This window comes from Bombina bombina, chromosome 10 (assembly GCF_027579735.1).
Source record: "Bombina bombina isolate aBomBom1 chromosome 10, aBomBom1.pri, whole genome shotgun sequence".
Lineage (NCBI taxonomy): Eukaryota > Metazoa > Chordata > Amphibia > Anura > Bombinatoridae > Bombina > Bombina bombina.
In genome coordinates this window covers 14699315-14718161 of record NC_069508.1, presented here as the reverse complement: position 1 = coordinate 14718161, position 18847 = coordinate 14699315, and the positions used below count along the sequence as shown (strand labels likewise).

Here is an 18847-nt window from a genome sequence, read left to right as displayed (position 1 = left end):
TGACAGCTGGAATCCATTTATTTGGGCCACGGTAGTTTCTAACCCATACTCTGTCATGAATGACAAATTCTGAAACGCTAGAAGTGTTCAACTCTTGTTTGGAATGTTCTGGTCTAACTTTATCCAGTGGAGTTCTCAGGCGTCTTCCAAACATTAACATTGCAGGTGATAGCCCAGTAGTGGCATGGGGTGTGTTTCGATAGTTAAACAAAAAGTTAGAAAGGGAGTTTGGATTAAATTTTGATTTGTGAGAGACAGCTAAGTGGCGTTTTAAAGTTTGTACAAATCTTTCAGCCTGTCCATTAGAGGCTGGAAAATATGGAGCTGTCTTACAGTGTTTGATGTTATTTGTAGCTAGAAATGTTTCAAATTCATGTGATATGAACTGTGGACCATTGTCTGAGACTAAAGTTTGTGGCAGTCCAAATCTTGCAAACATACTGGAAAGAACGACAATGGTTTGTTGTGTTGTAGTACTTGACATTTGAACTACTTCTGGCCACTTGGAATGAGCATCCACAGCCACCAAATACATTCGTCCATCCACTGGCCCTGCAAAATCAACATGGATTCTTGTCCAAGGTTCATTTGGCCATGGCCAAGTTTTTGAGGTGTCCCTGCTGGGATTCCGCTGTGTCTGTGCACATGCATTGCAAGCAGCTACATAAGAAGCAATATCTGTATCCAATTTAGGCCACCATAAATATTCTCGTGCTCTTTGCTTCATTTTTACTACACCCTGATGTGAGCTGTGTAGTAACTTTAATGCTAATGTTTGCAGTAAGGTCGGAATTATCACTCGTGACCCCCATAACAGACAGCCTGAGTCATGCACAATTTCCTTCTTCCTTGTAAAATATGGCTGAAGGTCAGAGCGAACCACTTTAGGCCACCCATGTTGAACAAAAGACTTGATTTCCTGTAAGGTAGAATCAGAGCATGTATAAGTAGCAATCACTTTGGAATTTAGATTTACAGGCTGTGGAGGGGTTTCTATTATGTTAGAAGATGCTATCATGTGATGTACCATTGGTAATCTTGAAAACATATCCACATTCGTATGATCACTGTGGCATCGATATTTAATGGAGTAGTTGTAAGCCGCCAGCTGAAGTGCATAGCACTGAAGTCGAGCAGCTGTTGTGTTGGAGATACCCTTCTGAGGGTGCAGAATGGACAAAAGTGGTTTATGATCCGTGATCAGAGTAAAAGGTCTGCCATATATATAAATGTGGAATTTCTTCACAGCCCAAATTATTGCTAAAGCTTCTCGATCAATCTGGGCATAATTTCTCTCCGATGGAGTTAAAGATCTGGACGCAAAAGACACAGGACGTTCAGAACCATCGGGCATAATGTGTGAAAGTACTGCGCCTAAACCATATGGTGAAGCATCGCAGGCTAGTACCAAAGGCTTCTTAAGGTCATAGTGGACAAGGAGTCTTGATTCCAGAAGAAGTTGCTTTGAGCGTTCAAATGCTCGTGTACATAAGTCAGTCCAGGCCCATTGGTTTTTACTATCTAAAAGGCGGTGTAGTGGATATAGTAAATGAGCCAAATTTGGTAAAAATCTGTGATAGTAATTGAGCAACCCCAAATAAGAACGTAGCTGAGATACATTAACAGGGGTGGGAGCATGAACCAGCGCTTTCACTTTTTCAGCAGTTGTGTGGAGACCATTCTTGTCCACTACATGTGCACAATATTCTAAACTCTTGCAGAAGAACTCACACTTTTCCATGTTAACTTTCAGTCCGAATTCCTGTAGGCGCTGTAAAACAGCTTCAACATTGGCTTTATGAGTGGCATCATTTTCACCAGTGATAAACATGTCATCTAACATACAGTGGGGTATGTAGAATACCTGCCAAGATCTCATCCATTATCCGTTGCCACACTGCAGGTGCTGGGGCAATGCCAAACACCATTCGCGTATACTGAAAAAGTCCTTTGTGAGTGTTGATAGTTAACAGGTGTCTGGAGTCTGGATGCACCTCTAACTGTAAGTATGCTTGATGCAAGTCAATTTTTGTAAATTTTTCACCCCCTGCCAGAGAACTAAACAATTCTTCAATCCGTGGTAATGGATACTGATCCACAAGTAATTGAGGGTTAAGGCCCACTCTGAAATCTCCACAGATGCGAATGTCCCCATTTTTTTTTCTGACAGGAACTATTGGGGAAGCCCATTCACTGCTAGACACTGGAACAATAATCCCCTGATTTCGTAGTCTTTCTAGTTCTGCTTCAATTTTAGGTTTAAGTGCAAATGGTACAACTCTTGGTTTACAAAATTTTGGAATAGCATTTTCTTTTAGGTGAAGCTGAATCTGCTTGTCTTTCACTAAACCTAGGTTCCCATCAAATACAGTCTTATATTTGTGCTTTAGTGAATTAATCCAAGTAGAATTTGAATTCCCACTTTGGTCCAGCAGTTTGTTAAGCGGTAACTGTTGTGGTAACTTTGGCATGCCCAATGCTTGGATCCAGGATCTACCAAACAAAGGTGGTCCTCCTTTAGGTAAAATGTAGAGGCGTAACTTTTAGTTATACCATTAACCCCTTAATGACCACAATGTACCCTGTATGTCACTGGTCGTTAAGGGTTTTTTCAGGACATAATACCACAAGTCTAGCAAGAACACGCTATTAATGCCCTCCCTCCAGCAGGCTTTGTGGAATAGAGCAGTCTCAACGCTGGTGGCAAGACCGTGCTATAAAACAATCAAGTCCCAAAAAAAGGCCAGCGACATACAGGCTACGTCGCTGGTCCTTAAGGGGTTAAATGTCACTGTAGGTGATACACACCCAATAGGCTTTATTATTTCATTTGAATATGTTTGCATTGTGACAGCTGTTGGAACAATTGGTTGCCTTAGTCCCAGGCGGTTCCAATCAGCAGCTGTGATAACAGAGACTGCTGCTCCTGTATCAACTTCCATAATGAGAGGTTTACCATCTATATTCACCTTTGCTTGCAGTTCTGGAATTTTATTCTCAAGGCTGTAGATCTGTAATGTGTAAAATGGTTTGTCTTCCTCTGAATCAGTGTGTGGTGTATCTACTTGCACATGAAAAGCTGCACGTGACTTGCTGACTTTCTTACTTTTATCTCTGTCTAAGGAACTTCTGCACACACTTTTTGTATGACCAATCTTCCCACACCCATAGCAGGTGCTGTACTTAAACCTGCAGGCATTTGCTGTGTGATTTGTGTCACCACATCTGTAACAGGCGGTCTGTGACCCTTGTCTAGCTGGATACTGTTTATTTAGGTGCATACTTGTATGAAAAACATCTTTTTCCTTATCACAAACTGCCTGTGCTGGGGCCTGGAGCATTTGTGTATCTTTAGCAGCAAGTTCCATGACTGTAGCTATCTCTATAGCACGCTTTAGTGTTAAATCATCCTCTGCTAATAGTCTCTTTTGTACTGTACAGTCCATGAGTCCAATAACAAACATATCACGTAAAGCAGTGTTTAAATAATCCCCAAATCTGCAGCTACTTGCTAGTTTCTTTAAACTGATCACATAAGTTTTAATGTCCTCATGCTGCAATTGCTTGCGTGTGTAAAACTTAAAGCGTTCTGCTATCTCTAGAGGCTTAGGTAGGTAGTGGTCAGATAACAGGCAGATCAGGTCAGACAGAGGTTTAGCATTAGGTTTATCTGGTGAGAGAATGTCCCTTAATGTAGTGTAAGCTGCTGAGCCTATAGTTGTCAGAAACACAGCCACTTGCTTATCAACTCCTATGTTATTTGCTGTACAATATAGCTCAAACTGTTCAACCCATGTGTCCCATCTGTCTGTTTCTGGTGCAAACACAGGTAAGGTGCCAATAAGTGCCATTATATGTGTGTTACCTGTCTGTGACTGGTGCAAACACAGGTAAGGTGCCAATAAGTGCCATTATATGTGTCCCATTTGTCTGTGTCTGGTGCAAACACAGGTAAGGTGCCAATAAGTTCCATAATATGTGTGTTATCTGTCTGTGTCTGCTGCAAACACAGGTAAGGTGCCAATAAGTGCCATTATATGTGTGTTATCTGTCTGTGTCTGGTGCAAACACAGGTAAGGTGCCAATAAGTGCCATTATATGTGTGTTATCTGTCTGTGTCTGGTGCAAACACAGGTAAGGTGCCAAAAAGTGCCATTATTTGTGTGTTATCTGTCTGTGTCTGGTGCAAACACAGGTAAGGTGCCAATAAGTGCCATTATATGTGTGTTATCTGTCTGTGTCTGGTGCAAACACAGGTAAGGTGCCAATAAGTGCCATTATATGTGTGTTATCTGTCTGTGTCTGGTGCAAACACAGGTAAGGTGCCAATAAGTGCCATTATATGTGTGTTATCTGTCTGTGTCTGGTGCAAACACAGGTAAGGTGCCAATAAGTGCCATTATATGTGTGTTATCTGCCTGTGCCTGGTACAAACACAGGTAAGGTGCCAATAAGTGCCATTATATGTGTGTTATCTGTCTGTGTCTGCTGCAAACACAGGTAAGGTGCCAATAAGTGCCATTATAGGGTCAGACCACAGATCCTCGTCGCCAGCTGTTATGTTCTGTGTGTAGTCAGGATTAGAACATTCAGTTGTGTGCTGTTACCTTGTGTCTGATGTCTCTTGCACATATCATGAAGACTCTGCAGCAGGAACTTTAGATAACTTTTATTCAGCTACAACCACATGGCTATTTACTAGCAGGTTCCATCAGTAAAACTAACATGGCTTCTGATGATGTCACAGAGACCCAGACACACCCAGAGGGTGTGGTGAGCTGAGCTTAAAGCTGCAGCACTTCTAACATATAATGATAAAACAAGGTTAGTGCAAAGATACAGTAAAATCTGCAGTAATCTTAACATATATATATACTGTGCTTGTGTATATATACTGTACTTGTGTATATATACTGTACTTGTGTATATATACTGTGCTTGTGTATATATACTGTACTTGTGTATATATACTGTACTTGTGTATATATACTGTGCTTGTGTATATACTGTGCTTGTGTATATATACTGTACTTGTGTATATATACTGTGCTTGTGTATATATACTGTATTTGTGTATATATACTGTGCTTGTGTATATATACTGTACTTGTGTATATATACTGTGCTTGTGTATATATACTGTACTTGTGTATATATACTGTACTTGTGTATATATACTGTGCTTGTGTATATATACTGTATTTGTGTATATATATATACTGTGCTTGTGTATATATACTGTGCTTGTGTATATATACTGTACTTGTGTATATATACTGTGCTTGTGTATATATACTGTACTTGTGTATATATACTGTGCTTGTGTATATATACTGTGCTTGTGTATATATACTGTACTTGTGTATATATACTGTACTTGTGTATATGTTCTCTGTGTAGTCAGGGTTAGAACATTCAGTTGTGTGCTGTTACCTTGTGTCTGATGTCTCTTGCACATATCACTGAGACTCTGCAGCAGGAACTTTAGATAATTTTTATTCAGCTACAGCCACATGGCTATTTACTAGCAGGTTCCATCAGTAAAACTAACATGGCTTCTGATGATGTCACAGAGACCCAGACACACCCAGAGGGTGTGGTGAGCTGAGCTTAAAGCTGCAGCACTTCTAACTTATAATGATAAGACAAGGTTAGTGCAAAGATACAGTAAAAGCTGCAATAATCTTAACATATATATACTGTGCTTGTGTATATATACTGTACTTGTGTATATATACTGTACTTGTGTATATATACTGTGCTTGTGTATATATATACTGTGCTTGTGTATATATACTGTGCTTGTGTATATATACTGTACTTGTGTATATATACTGTGCTTGTGTATATATACTGTACTTGTGTATATATACTGTACTTGTGTATATATACTGTGCTTGTGTATATATACTGTACTTGTGTATATATACTGTGCTTGTGTATATATACTGTACTTGTGTATATATACTGTGCTTGTGTATATATACTGTACTTGTGTATATATACTCTACTTGTGTATATATACTGTGCTTGTGTATATATATACTGTGCTTGTGTATATATACTGTGCTTGTATATACTGTACTTGTGTATATATACTGTGCTTGTGTATATATACTGTACTTGTGTATATATACTGTGCTTGTGTATATATACTCTACTTGTGTATATATACTGTGCTTGTGTATATATACTGTACTTGTGTATATATACTGTGCTTGTGTATATATACTGTACTTGTGTATATATACGGTGCTTGTGTATATATACTGTACTTGTGTATATATACTCTACTTGTGTATATATACTGTGCTTGTGTATATATACTGTACTTGTGTATATATACTGTGCTTGTGTATATATACTCTACTTGTGTATATATACTGTACTTGTGTATATATATACTGTACTTGTGTATATATACTGTGCTTGTGTATATATACTGTACTTGTGTATATATACTGTGCTTGTGTATATATACTGTACTTGTGTATATATACTGTGCTTGTGTATATATACTGTACTTGTGTATATATACTGTGCTTGTGTATATATACTGTACTTGTGTATATATACTGTGCTTGTGTATATATACTCAGGACCGTCTTTAACACAGGGCAAAAGGGGCAGCTGCCCTGGGCCCAGTCTCTGTTGAGGGGCCCAAGAGTCCTAAAAAAAAAAAAAAAAAAAAAAATTTTTTTTATTTTTTTTTTTATTGTTCATACCAGACTGCTGATGTGACATGGGGAACACACACATTCAATCCTAATACTGTCACAGTCAAAAGTACTCTGCTTATATATAACTGTGCCAGACCCTGCCGGTGTCATGTGACATGCCAAGCTAGTGCCATGTGCTGTTTTAGATGTGCACTGTGCAGCACTGAATGCAAAGCCCTAACTCGGCATCCAGCCATTTCCCACTGCATCAGAAAAGGTCCTACTGGGGTTACCACTGTTACCAGGTAACTGCTCTGGTGGTGGGGATTGTTTCTGGGTAGGGCTGACTGTGGGCGCATGCAGCAGAAAGCTGGAGCGGCAGGCACATGAGGATTTGAGCATCTGTGCAGCTGCATACACTGCTCTCTTCAGTCTTGAGGCTGTGTGACTCATCTCACACTGTATCCATGCAGCCTTGGACAGACAGCATCCAGTCTACTGGTCCCCTTAGCCCTGCTCTTTCTACTGTGGCCCTAAGATCAACTAACTGAAGTTTGTTAGGGGAATAGTGCTTTGTAGAAAGGTGTCAGTGGGAAGAATAAGTGAGTGCACACCCCCCTCCCCATGCAGCATTGTCTAGTGCAAGGTGAGAGGGAACTTGTTCCTAGCAAAGAAGCGACATGTGCTGCTGTGGCTGATGTATAGTGTCATGTTGATACTTCACACATTAATGTAAGGTTTATTTTTATAGTTTTTATTTTCTCTCTGTCTCAGATTTTACAGCTTCCCATAGTAGTTCTGCTGTTCCAGTCAGTAAACTTATATTTGTCTGCACCTCCATGCTTCCTCCTTTACCTTGCTTTGCTCCTGTTGGCTGCCCTAAATCTCTTTAACCAGCTAACCTCACACCAGAATCACATTCAAAAGAATATTAAATTAATCCACAGTGGAGGAATTTATATATTTATTTACTTATTAGTACTGCTTAGGTCCAGTTTCACATATTGCATTTTTTTTTTTTAAATGATTAGCCCAGCAGTGGATGATCCACCGCTGGGCTAATAATAAAAAAAAAATTGATTTAGTTGTTTTTTGGGATGTTGGGGTGGAGAGCAAAATTGCATGGGGTGGGGGGGGGGGGCCAAGAAAATTTTTGCCCAGGGTCCAATCAATATTAAAGACGGCCCTGTATATACTGTACTTGTGTATATATACTGTGCTTGTGTATATATACTGTACTTGTGTATATATACTGTGCTAGTGTATATATACTGTACTTGTGTGTATATACTGTGCTTGTGTATATATACTGTACTTGTGTATATATACTGTGCTTGTGTATATATACTCAACTTGTGTATATATACTGTGCTTGTGTATATATACTATACTTGTGTATATATACTGTGCTTGTGTATATATACTGTACTTGTGTATATATACTGTGCTTGTGTATATATATATATACTGTGCTTGTGTATATATACTGTGCTTGTGTATATATACTGTACTTGTGTATATATATTGTGCTTGTGTATATATACTGTGCTTGTGTATATATACTGTACTTGTGTATATATACTGTGCTTGTGCATATATACTGTACTTGTGTATATATACTCTACTTGTGTATATATACTGTGCTTGTGTATATATACTGTACTTGTGTATATATACTGTGCTTGTGTATATATACTGTACTTGTGTATATATGCTGTACTTGTGTATATATACTGTGCTTGTGTATATATACTGTACTTGTGTATATATACTCTACTTGTGTATATATACTGTGCTTGTGTATATATACTGTACTTGTGTATATATACTGTGCTTGTGTATATATACTGTACTTGTGTATATATACTGTGCTTGTGTATATATACTGTACTTGTGTATATATACTGTGCTTGTGTATATATACTGTACTTGTGTATATATACTGTGCTTGTGTATATATACTGTACTTGTGTATATATACTGTGCTTGTGTATATATACTTCTAGTAGAATTAGCGCGTGAGCGGGAGTGAAAAATAGCACGCCACTCGTAATCTAGCCCTTAATGTTAAAACATTCTTTACATCTCCCTATAACTGGTACTTCTAATATTATTTGTGACATATAATGAGAAAAGGTCATTTCCTGTGTTGCTCTGGATGACACTTGTCACCGTGTTATTTTAATTTCTGCTCCACAAGAGTTTCACAATTGTAGGGTGACGTAGCTCAGCTCCCTCTGCAGCTAATGCTTTCAGGAACTTGGGAAAAATCATTTTAAAAGGGTGTTGTAAGATTTAATGGCAATATCTTGTCACTATGAATATTTTATGCACAGAGGGATACGAAGCTTTGCCTTCATAAATTAGCCGCGTGAGCGCACTAATGAATAATTCAAAAGAAACCTGAACTTATGGAAGGTGGCGATTTTTAACCAATTCTATCTCAGATTGTCCTAAAAAGCTGTTTTCTGTGTAAATATAAATTATATATCACTTTTATCCAGAAATAAATTTATATTACCTTAAGTAACCCCTCTGCCTTTCCCCTCTCTATTGCTCTACATCCTATTGCACCATATAACCCTCCCTATAACTCCTCCTATTGTACCATATAACCCTCCCTATAACTCCTAGTGCACATATAAACCTCCCTATAACTCCTCCTATTGTACCATATAACCCTCCCTATAACTCCTAGTGCACATATAAACCTCCCTATAACTCCTCCGATTGCACCATATAACCCTCCCTATAACTCCTCCTATTGCTTTATATAACTCTCTCTATAACTCCTATTGCACATATAAACCTCCCTATAACTCCTCCTATTGCACCATATAACCCTCCTTATAACTCTTCCTATGGTACCATATAACCCTCCTTATAACTCCTCCTTTTGCACCATGTAACCCTCCCTATAACTCCTCCTATAGCACCCTATAGCCCTCCCTATAACTCCTCCTATTACACCATATAACCCTCCCTATAACTCCAAATATTGCTTCATATAACCCTCCCTATAACTTTACGTAATGCACCATATAACCCTCCCTTTAACTACTCATATTGCACCACATAACCCTAACTATAACTAATCATATTCCACCATATAACCCTCCCTAAAAGTCATCCTATTGCACTATATAACCCTCCCTATAACTTCCCTATTGCACCATATAACTCTCCCTATAACTCCTCATATTGCACCACATAACCCTCCCTATAACTCCTCCTATAACACCATATAACCCTCCCTATAACTCCTCCTATTGTACCATATAACCCTCCCTATAACTCCTCCTATTGCACCATATAACTCCTCCTATTGCACCATATAACTCCTCCTATTGCACATATAACCCTCCCTATAACTCCTCCTATTGCACCATATAACCCTCCCTATAACTACTCATATTGCACCATATAAACCTCCCTATAACTAATCATATTGCACCATATAACCCACCCTATAACTCCTCCTATTGCACTATATATTCTTCCATATAACTCCTCCTATTGCACCATATAACTCCTCCTATTGCACATATAACCCTCCCTATAACTCCTCCTATTGCATCATATAACCCTCCCTATAACTACTCATATTGCACCATATAAACCTCCCTATAACTAATCATATTGCACCATATAACCCTCCCTAAAAGTCATCCTATTGCACTATATAACCCTCCCTATAACTTCCCTATTGCACCATATAACTCTCCCTATAACTCCTCCTATTGCACCACATAACCCACCCTATAACTCCTCCTATAACACCATATAACCCTCCCTATAACTCCTCCTATTGTACCATATAACCCTCCCTATAACTCCTCCTATTGCACCATATAACTCCTCCTATTACACATATAACCCTCCCTATAACTCCTCCTATTGCACCATATAACCCTCCCTATAACTACTCATATTGCACCATATAAACCTCCCTATAACTCTTCCTATTGCACCATATAACCCTCCCTATAACTCCTTGTTACGGTTGCCTCCAGGCTGGCTAAGAAGTTGGACCGTAGAAAAGGATGCTCCTAGCGCTCACCAAAGAACCATCAGCACCGTAGACACCATAACTACTGCATAGCCACCATACGTAATGCAGACTTTACGAACCACCGCTGCTGGGCTGGTATCTCGCCGTCTGCTCTGCGCCCTGGACCTACGACCAGGCTCCAGTAGGTGAACCTCTTTCTTCTGTAGCGTGAAGCCGGATCAGGAACAAGAGCTCTTAACAGAGCTCAGTAGCTAAGGGAGTATATAGAGCATAGCAATCCCTGTAGTGATTATAGCTGTCCCCTACAAACATGAGTCAAGGCTGCAAGTTAGAGGGTCAGAAGAGGTCTGATGTGCTGGAACACACAGCCTGCTTTTTTATTGAGGTTACATGCAAAAAAAGGACACTCTCAGGGGGAGGCATAAAATCCCCAATCACACATTTGATACATTTAGATAGAGAGACAACGCCCTTTGACAGGCCACCATAGAATTACATTACTTCCGCAGATAACATTACACACAATAAAACAATGCAGTCCATCTTATCACTAGCAGTCTGATTAGACAATGGGAATGTTTATCACTAAACTTAATTAGAGCTGATCCCAGCAAACTTGTATTTTGAATAGCTTCTTGAAGCTGAACAAAATTAACTCTTAATGGCACACAATGAAAACTAATGCTTTTGTAACAGTGCTCCCTTTCTGTGGAACACTCTGCCTGTGTGGTACTTAGTTCAGTAAGCCCTATTTACTGAACCAAGTGGGAGAAAGCCAGGGACAAGTTATTTTACAGGTCTGGGGACATAGTCTTAAAGGGGCATTGTTCACCAAAGTCACAATATGTCCCCAGACGGTTCTTAAAGGGCCATACACACAAAATAAAAGTTAATACATTTTCAGGGGCACAATCTTCCAGGGGCCATAGTCATGAGGAAGGAGGCTGGCAAATAGGCTTCTCCAAAATCCAGGGAAGCAGGGCAATTTTCCATTTAAAGGGCCAGTTACAAATAGCAGTTTGTAACACTCCTCCTATTGCACCATATAATCCTCCCTATAACTCTTCCTATTGCACCATATAACACTCCCTAAAACTCCTCCTATTGCACCATATAACCCTCCCTATAACTCCTCCTATTGCACCATATAACCCTCCCTATAACTCCTCGTATAGCACCATATAACCTTCCCTATAACTCCTCCTATTGCATCATGTAACCCTCCCTATAACTCTTCCTATTGCACCATATGACCCTCCATATAACTTCTCCTAAAGCACCATATAACCCTCTCTATAACTCATCATATTGCACCATATAACCCTCCCTATAACTCCACCTATTGCACCACACAACCCTCCTTATAACTCCTCCTATTGCTCCATATAACCCTCCCTATAATTTTTCCTATTGCACCATATAACCCTCCCTATAACTCCTCCTATTGCACCATTTAACCCTCTCTATAACGCCTCCTATTGCACCATATAACTCTCCCTATAACTACCCCTATTGCACCATATAACCCTCCTTATAACTCCTATAGCACCATAGAACCCTCCCTATAACTCCTCCTATTGTGCCATATAACCCTCCCTATAACTCCCCTATTGCACCATATAACCCTCCCTATAACTCCTCCTATTGCACAATATAACCCTCCCTATAACTCCTATTGCACCATATATCCCTCCCTATAACTCCTCCTATTGTACCATATAACCCTCCCTATAACTCATCCTATTGCACCATATAACCCTCCCTATAACTCATCCTATTGCACCATATAACCCTCCCTATAACTCCCCTATTGCACCATATAACCCTCCCTATAACTCCTCCTATTGCACCATATAACCCTCCCTATAACTCCACCTATTGTACCATATAACCCTCCCTATAACTCCCCTATTGTACCATATATCCCTCCCTATAACTCCTCCTATTGTACCATATAACCCTCCCTATAACTCATCCTATTGCACCATATAACCCTCCCTATAACTCCTCCTATTGCACCATATAACTCTCCCTATAACTTCTCCTATTGTACCATATAACCCTCCCTATAACTCCTCCTATTGCACCATATAACCCTCCCTATAACTCCTCCTATTGCACCATATAACCCTCCCTATAACTCCTCCTATTGCACCATATAACTCTCCCTATAACTTCTCCTATTGTACCATATAACCCTCCCTATAACTCCTCCTATTGTACCATATAACCCTCCCTATAACTCCTCCTATTGCACCATATAACTCTCCCTATAACTTCTCCTATTGTACCATATAACCCTCCCTATAACTCCTCCTATTGTACCATATAACCCTCCCTATAACTCCCCCTATTGCATCATATAACCCTCCCTATAACTCCTCCTATTGCACCATATAACCCTCCCTATAACTCCTCCTATTGTACCATATAACCCTCCTTATAACTCCTCCTATTGCACCATATAACCCTCCCTATAACTCCTCCTAGTGCACCATATAACCCTCCCTATAACTCCTCCTATTACACTATATAACCCTCCCTATAACTTCTCTTATTGCACCATATAACCCTCCCTATAACTAATCATATTCACCATATAACCCTCCCTATAACTCTTCCTATTGTGCCATATAACCCTACATATAACTCCTCCTATTGCACCATATAACACTCCCTATAACTCCTCTTATTGCACCATATAACACTCCCTATAACTCCTCTTATTGCACCATATAACCCTCCCTATAACTCCTACAATTGCACCATATAACCCTCCCTATAACTCCTACAATTGCACCATATAACCCTCCCTATAACTCCTCCTGTAGCACCATATAACCATCCCTATAACTCCTCCTATTGCACCATAGAACCCTCCCTATAACTCCTCCTATTGCACCATATAACACTCCCTATAACTCCTCTTATTGCACCATATAACCCTCCCTATAACTCCTACAATTGCACCATATAACCCTCCCTATAACTCCTACAATTGCACCATATAACCCTCCCTATAACTCCTCCTGTAGCACCATATAACCATCCCTATAACTCCTCCTATTGCACCATAGAACCCTCCCTATAACTCCTCCTATTGCACCATATAACCCTCCCTTTAACTCCTCCTATTGCACCATATAACCCTCCCTATAACTCCTCCTATTGCACCATATAACCCTCCCTATAACTCCTCCTATTGCACCATATAACCCTCCCTATAACTCCTCCCATTGCACCATATAACCCTCCCTATAACTCCTCCTATTGCACCATAGAACCCTCCCTATAACTCCTCCTATTGCACCATATAACCCTCCCTATAACTCCTCCTATTGCACCATATAACCCTCCCTATAACTCCTCCTATTGCATCATATAACCCTCCATATAACACCTCATATTGCACTATATAACCCTCCCTATAACTCCTTCTATAGCACCATATAACCCTCACTATCGTCTGCTTCTCCCAATATTGTACTCTCCGTTTGACTCTGATGTTTCTCGTTCTTACTTATAACTAAGTAGATGCTCATTTGCTGTTACAAAAGTGCATATTTAGGGGCATATTTATCAAGCTCAATATGAAGCTTGATGCCCCATTTTTCTGGCGAGCCTTCTAAAGACCACTGCTCCATAACCTTTTCTTTCTGCTGTGAGGCGGTGGACAGACATCACCAGAAATCAAGCCGATCGAATACGATCGAGTTGATTGACACCCCCTTCTAGTGGCCGATTGGCCGCAAATCTGCAGGGGCGACATTGCACCAGCAGTTCACAAGAACTGCTGGTGAAATGATAAATGCTGAGATCATATGCTGGCGGCTTTTATCGATGTGCAGCGGATATGATCCGCAATATCAGATCATGTCCACTTGTAGAATGAAAATTTGGCCCCTTAGTCTTTTTACACCCTGCCATATAACTCGTCCTGTGCAATATAGATCTATCAGATGATACCCACTGCAATGAATAAACCAATCATATCTGCGCAATACAGCAGAAAATCTCTGTGTATGAGAATAGAAGATGCAGAAAACGTAGCACTGATTAGAACAAATACATTGTTTGGATATCAGAATTAATTAGAAAATGTTGTTATCTAGATGGGTTTTACATTTATTAGGAGCTGCGTAAGGACAAAACATATCAGAACGTTTCTCTTTCTGGCTGACCTATTTTCGCTCATTTCATTTTTCACGTCCGAGAAGATAAACTTCTCGTGCCTTCCGCAGGGTATAAACAGCAAGTTCTTCTTAGGTTATGTTTGCATGAGTGGGTTCCAGGACTACGCCAGGCTGGGGGAAGCTGCCTAGATGCAAAGGGCACTTCACGCAGTGAGAAGCACTGATATATTCAGTATATTGTGACGTATACTTTTTTTTATAGATAAAGCTTTCACATAAGAGAAAAGAGCTTTCCCAGTTACAAGGCTTTCTTCTTTCATCTGTTAACCAGGAGCATACGTGCCCATATGTACATGCTCTACCCTGTTCATTTCCTGAAAAACACCTGAGGAGGAAACGTTGGCTGTGAAAGAGATTCTATTAGTGCTCTGCAACCAACCTGCACATTTCTAGAGCCATACTGCAATAATACACAATATAGAGATCTATGAGATTAGTTAGTGCCTCATTGCCTTCCAATACTGTGAGCTACACTCAGTGTGTGAGATCCCAAGCATAATACAGAAAGGGCATGTAATCTGGAGATGGTTTGTATGATGTAGTATTGTATGTTTTCTATAATTAGTGTAGAAGTGCTGGTGAGCAGCTGAACAACACGTTCCTTGGTTGGGTTCGATGTCCTTTCTCAGATTAGAGCTAAATCCAAAATTATTTTCTATTTCTTAAACTCGATTGTTGTTTCGGGCATTGACAAGGATGGCTTAAATACAATTTAAAAACAAATTAAAGGGACATAAACGTTCTGTAGCATCACTACTTACAATGCTATTGTCCGAGCAGCTGTCTTATAAACCATTTTATTTTAAATTATTGATAACCAACAAGGTCACAGATATATAATATACATGTCACCGCAGAGAGAGGAGAAAGATACTGTAACAAAGAAATATTACACCATTTCAAAAATCCATTAAAGTGCATTAGTATCTATATGACAGTAGTGGACTCATCTTAAACTCACCAAGCAAGATTAAACAGGAACAGTTGCTCTGCATTATGACAAATGTGATGTATATAGATAGATACCCATTCAAATGAAAGAATTAAAGTGGACTTCATGAATGTTGTATTTCGATCCATAGCTTAGATACAATTTAATAAGCTCTGATTAGACACAGAAACCCAAGGCTCTAATCATGCAACAGGTTTTGTAGTGCGATGACCCATAAAAGTGTCTCACTGGAGAGATGTAAATAATTATGTAAGGGTTCTGAATTTATATCTTGTCCCATTGATGAAAAAGGGGCATATTGATAACACTATCCTGAGTAAGTATTGTTATTCCGTCTCACTGTACCTATATCTATAGCATGGTGAACACAGTGTAAATAACGAGCAACTTCAACATGGGTCTCATAACACACAAAGGCTAAAACAAAGTAAACTAAACTCATTTTTAACAGATTTATGGTTCTAATTTTCTTCCTGTAAAACAATTACACTCAAGTGAGTCAAGAATAACACTGTTTTATTAGAAGATATGTATAGTTATATGGCCTCATTCAAATAAGAAGCAATCTAATTGCCTAGAAATAGAAGCACAACACTAGAATATTATTATTATACTTTATTTATGAAGCGCCAATATATTCTGCAGCGCTGTCCATGGGTACAATTACTTTAAATAAAACAATGATATACAACTTGTAAGAGACAGGACAACATTTACAAACACATACAGGAGGGATTAAGGGCCCTATTCCTGTGGGAACTTACAATCTAGGAGGGTAGGAGGTTGAGAAACATGAGGTGAGGACTGAAAGGGGCCTATCTATCAAGCTCCGAAAAGAGCTTGACGGCCCGTGTTTCTGGCGAGTCTTCAGACTCGCCAGAAACAGCAGTTATGAAGCAGCGGTCACAAAGACCGCTGCTCCATAACCCTGTCCGCCTGCTCTGAGCAGGCAGACAGGAATTGCCACAATTCAACCCGATCGAGTACGATCGGGGTTAATTGACACCACCCTGCTGGCAGCCGATTGGCCGCGAGTCTGCAGGGGGCGGCGTTGCACCAGCAGCTCTTGTGAGCTGCTGGTGCAATGCAGAATACGGAGAACGTATTGCTCTCCGCATTCAGCGAGGTCTTGCGGACCTGATCCACACTGTTGGATCAGGTCCGCAAGACCTTTGTTAAATAGGGGCCATAGAGTGAGAAAGATGTTAATACAGAGTTATATGAGGGAACTATTCAGTAAGTGGAATTAATTTATTACTGAGTTGGGTGGTAGGCTTCTCTGAACAAAAAAGTCTTCAGGGAACATTTAAAGGAAGAAAGATTAGGGCAAAGCCTGACAGCACGAGGGAGAGTTTTCCAGAGGGTAGGTGCTGCACAACAGAAGTCCTGCAGTCTAGCATGGGAAGAGGTGATAGTTGAAGATGCAAGGAGCAGGTCATTCTAGGATCTCAGTGGACGGGCTGGAGTATACTTGTTGATTAGAGAGGATAGGTAATTAGGAAATACATAAAGCCAAGAGTAAAAGCAATAGCTTAGAGCGAAATTGTCAGAACTGTCTTCAGCCGATACATGTGGCCAGCCGGGTGTTTAGTGAGTTCCCATTCTCTTGAGGGCAGTGCAAAACATTGGCATGAGTCTCTCCTGCAACCATTGTCCAAAGTGAGAGAAGTTAAGTAAAATCTGCATTGAAGCCAACTCACCCTACTATACGGAGGTTGCAGCGGATCACCTACACAGAAACTAAAAGAGTTCTCGACCTTCATATGCCACAAATCAGCAAGAAACAAACATGGAAGGAGAGGGGTAAAATCCATGGGGCCGATTTATGATGGCCCGAATGGGACCATCTCACCCTGTGGTTTGCCGGAAACCGCAGTTATGAAGCAGCAGTCTTCAGACCTCTGCTCCTTAACTGTATCCACCACTTCTGAGTGGCATAGAGCAATCAACCCAATCCTATACGATCGGGTTGATTGACACCCCCTGCTAGCGGCCGATTGGCAGCAAATCTGTAGGAGGCAGCATTGCACAAGTAGAACTGCTTGTGCAATGCTAAATGCGGACAGCCCACTATCCGGTGAAGTGTGCACAGTGCTCAAGAATATACCACTTCCACAGTTGATTAAAGGTAAATAAAGACGACCATCTTCCACTGTAGATATTGTCTTCTTCACATGAACGTGCTAGTGGTGAGGTAAGGAGGGTCAGACATCAGCAGAGAAAACTTATCCATACATGATGATGTCAATGGTAAGTAGAAATGTCTATCTGAAGGATAACTATCTCTGGGAAGCAAGAGTTCCCAGATGACCTGCATTAGTTTACATAGTTGTGTACGGCTAGATAGGAGCCGAAGCATTTTAGGGAGGAGAATAACAAAAATTTCAGATGCCACTTTATTGTCGATAAACATCATATAAGCAAAAAAAAAAAAACATTATATAGAGTTGCGTGTGCTCAAATAGTGGGAACTTGACCTCTGGGAGAAAGGCGATGTTAGTGCCCTTATCCACACAACTACCCTACCAATATGAAGCATAGGAAGTTCTGAACAGATTATACTGTTAAGGGAGCTATAGATGGTGTTTGATGGAGATAAAGGCATTAAGAAACCACAGGACTATCAGAGCTCCATGATGTTGCTGCCATCTTTAGTTAACCGCCCACCGGAAGACGAACCATTCCCATGCTGTCATCTTGAAGCTTAGATATTCTCGCACTTTATGAGAGAAGAAATGTGTATTCATAGATCACTGCCTGCTATTAGAGCATTGTATTGTGCTCTAAAGGTTTGTGTTCATGATACAGTTTATTTACACAGTTAAAAAGTTAAATAGAATATATAAAATAAAATTTCTCAGGAATAATGTAGAGCAATGGGGCCAACAGATTTTTTTTTTAGTTCTTACCTAATAAATTAATTTCCTTCATGGTGGTGAGAGTCCACAAGTCCATTACTCCTGTGATTCATCTCCTGGCCACTAACAGGAGGCAAAGATTACCTAAAACTTAAAGAGTACTCAATCCCTCC

At 40.0% G+C, this 18847-nt stretch overlaps 1 protein-coding gene across 1 annotated transcript; it reads right to left on the bottom strand.

Annotated features, from left to right (window-relative positions):
• Positions 1 to 1294: 1294 nt before the first annotated feature.
• LOC128641011 (uncharacterized protein K02A2.6-like) lies at positions 1295 to 2501 on the bottom strand (the record flags this gene model as incomplete). Its single annotated transcript, XM_053693528.1, is given in 2 exon segments — positions 1295 to 1840; positions 1842 to 2501. Coding segments are annotated over 2 exon segments (1176 nt in total), but the record flags the coding sequence as incomplete, so codon positions are not given.
• Positions 2502 to 18847: the final 16346 nt, after the last annotated feature.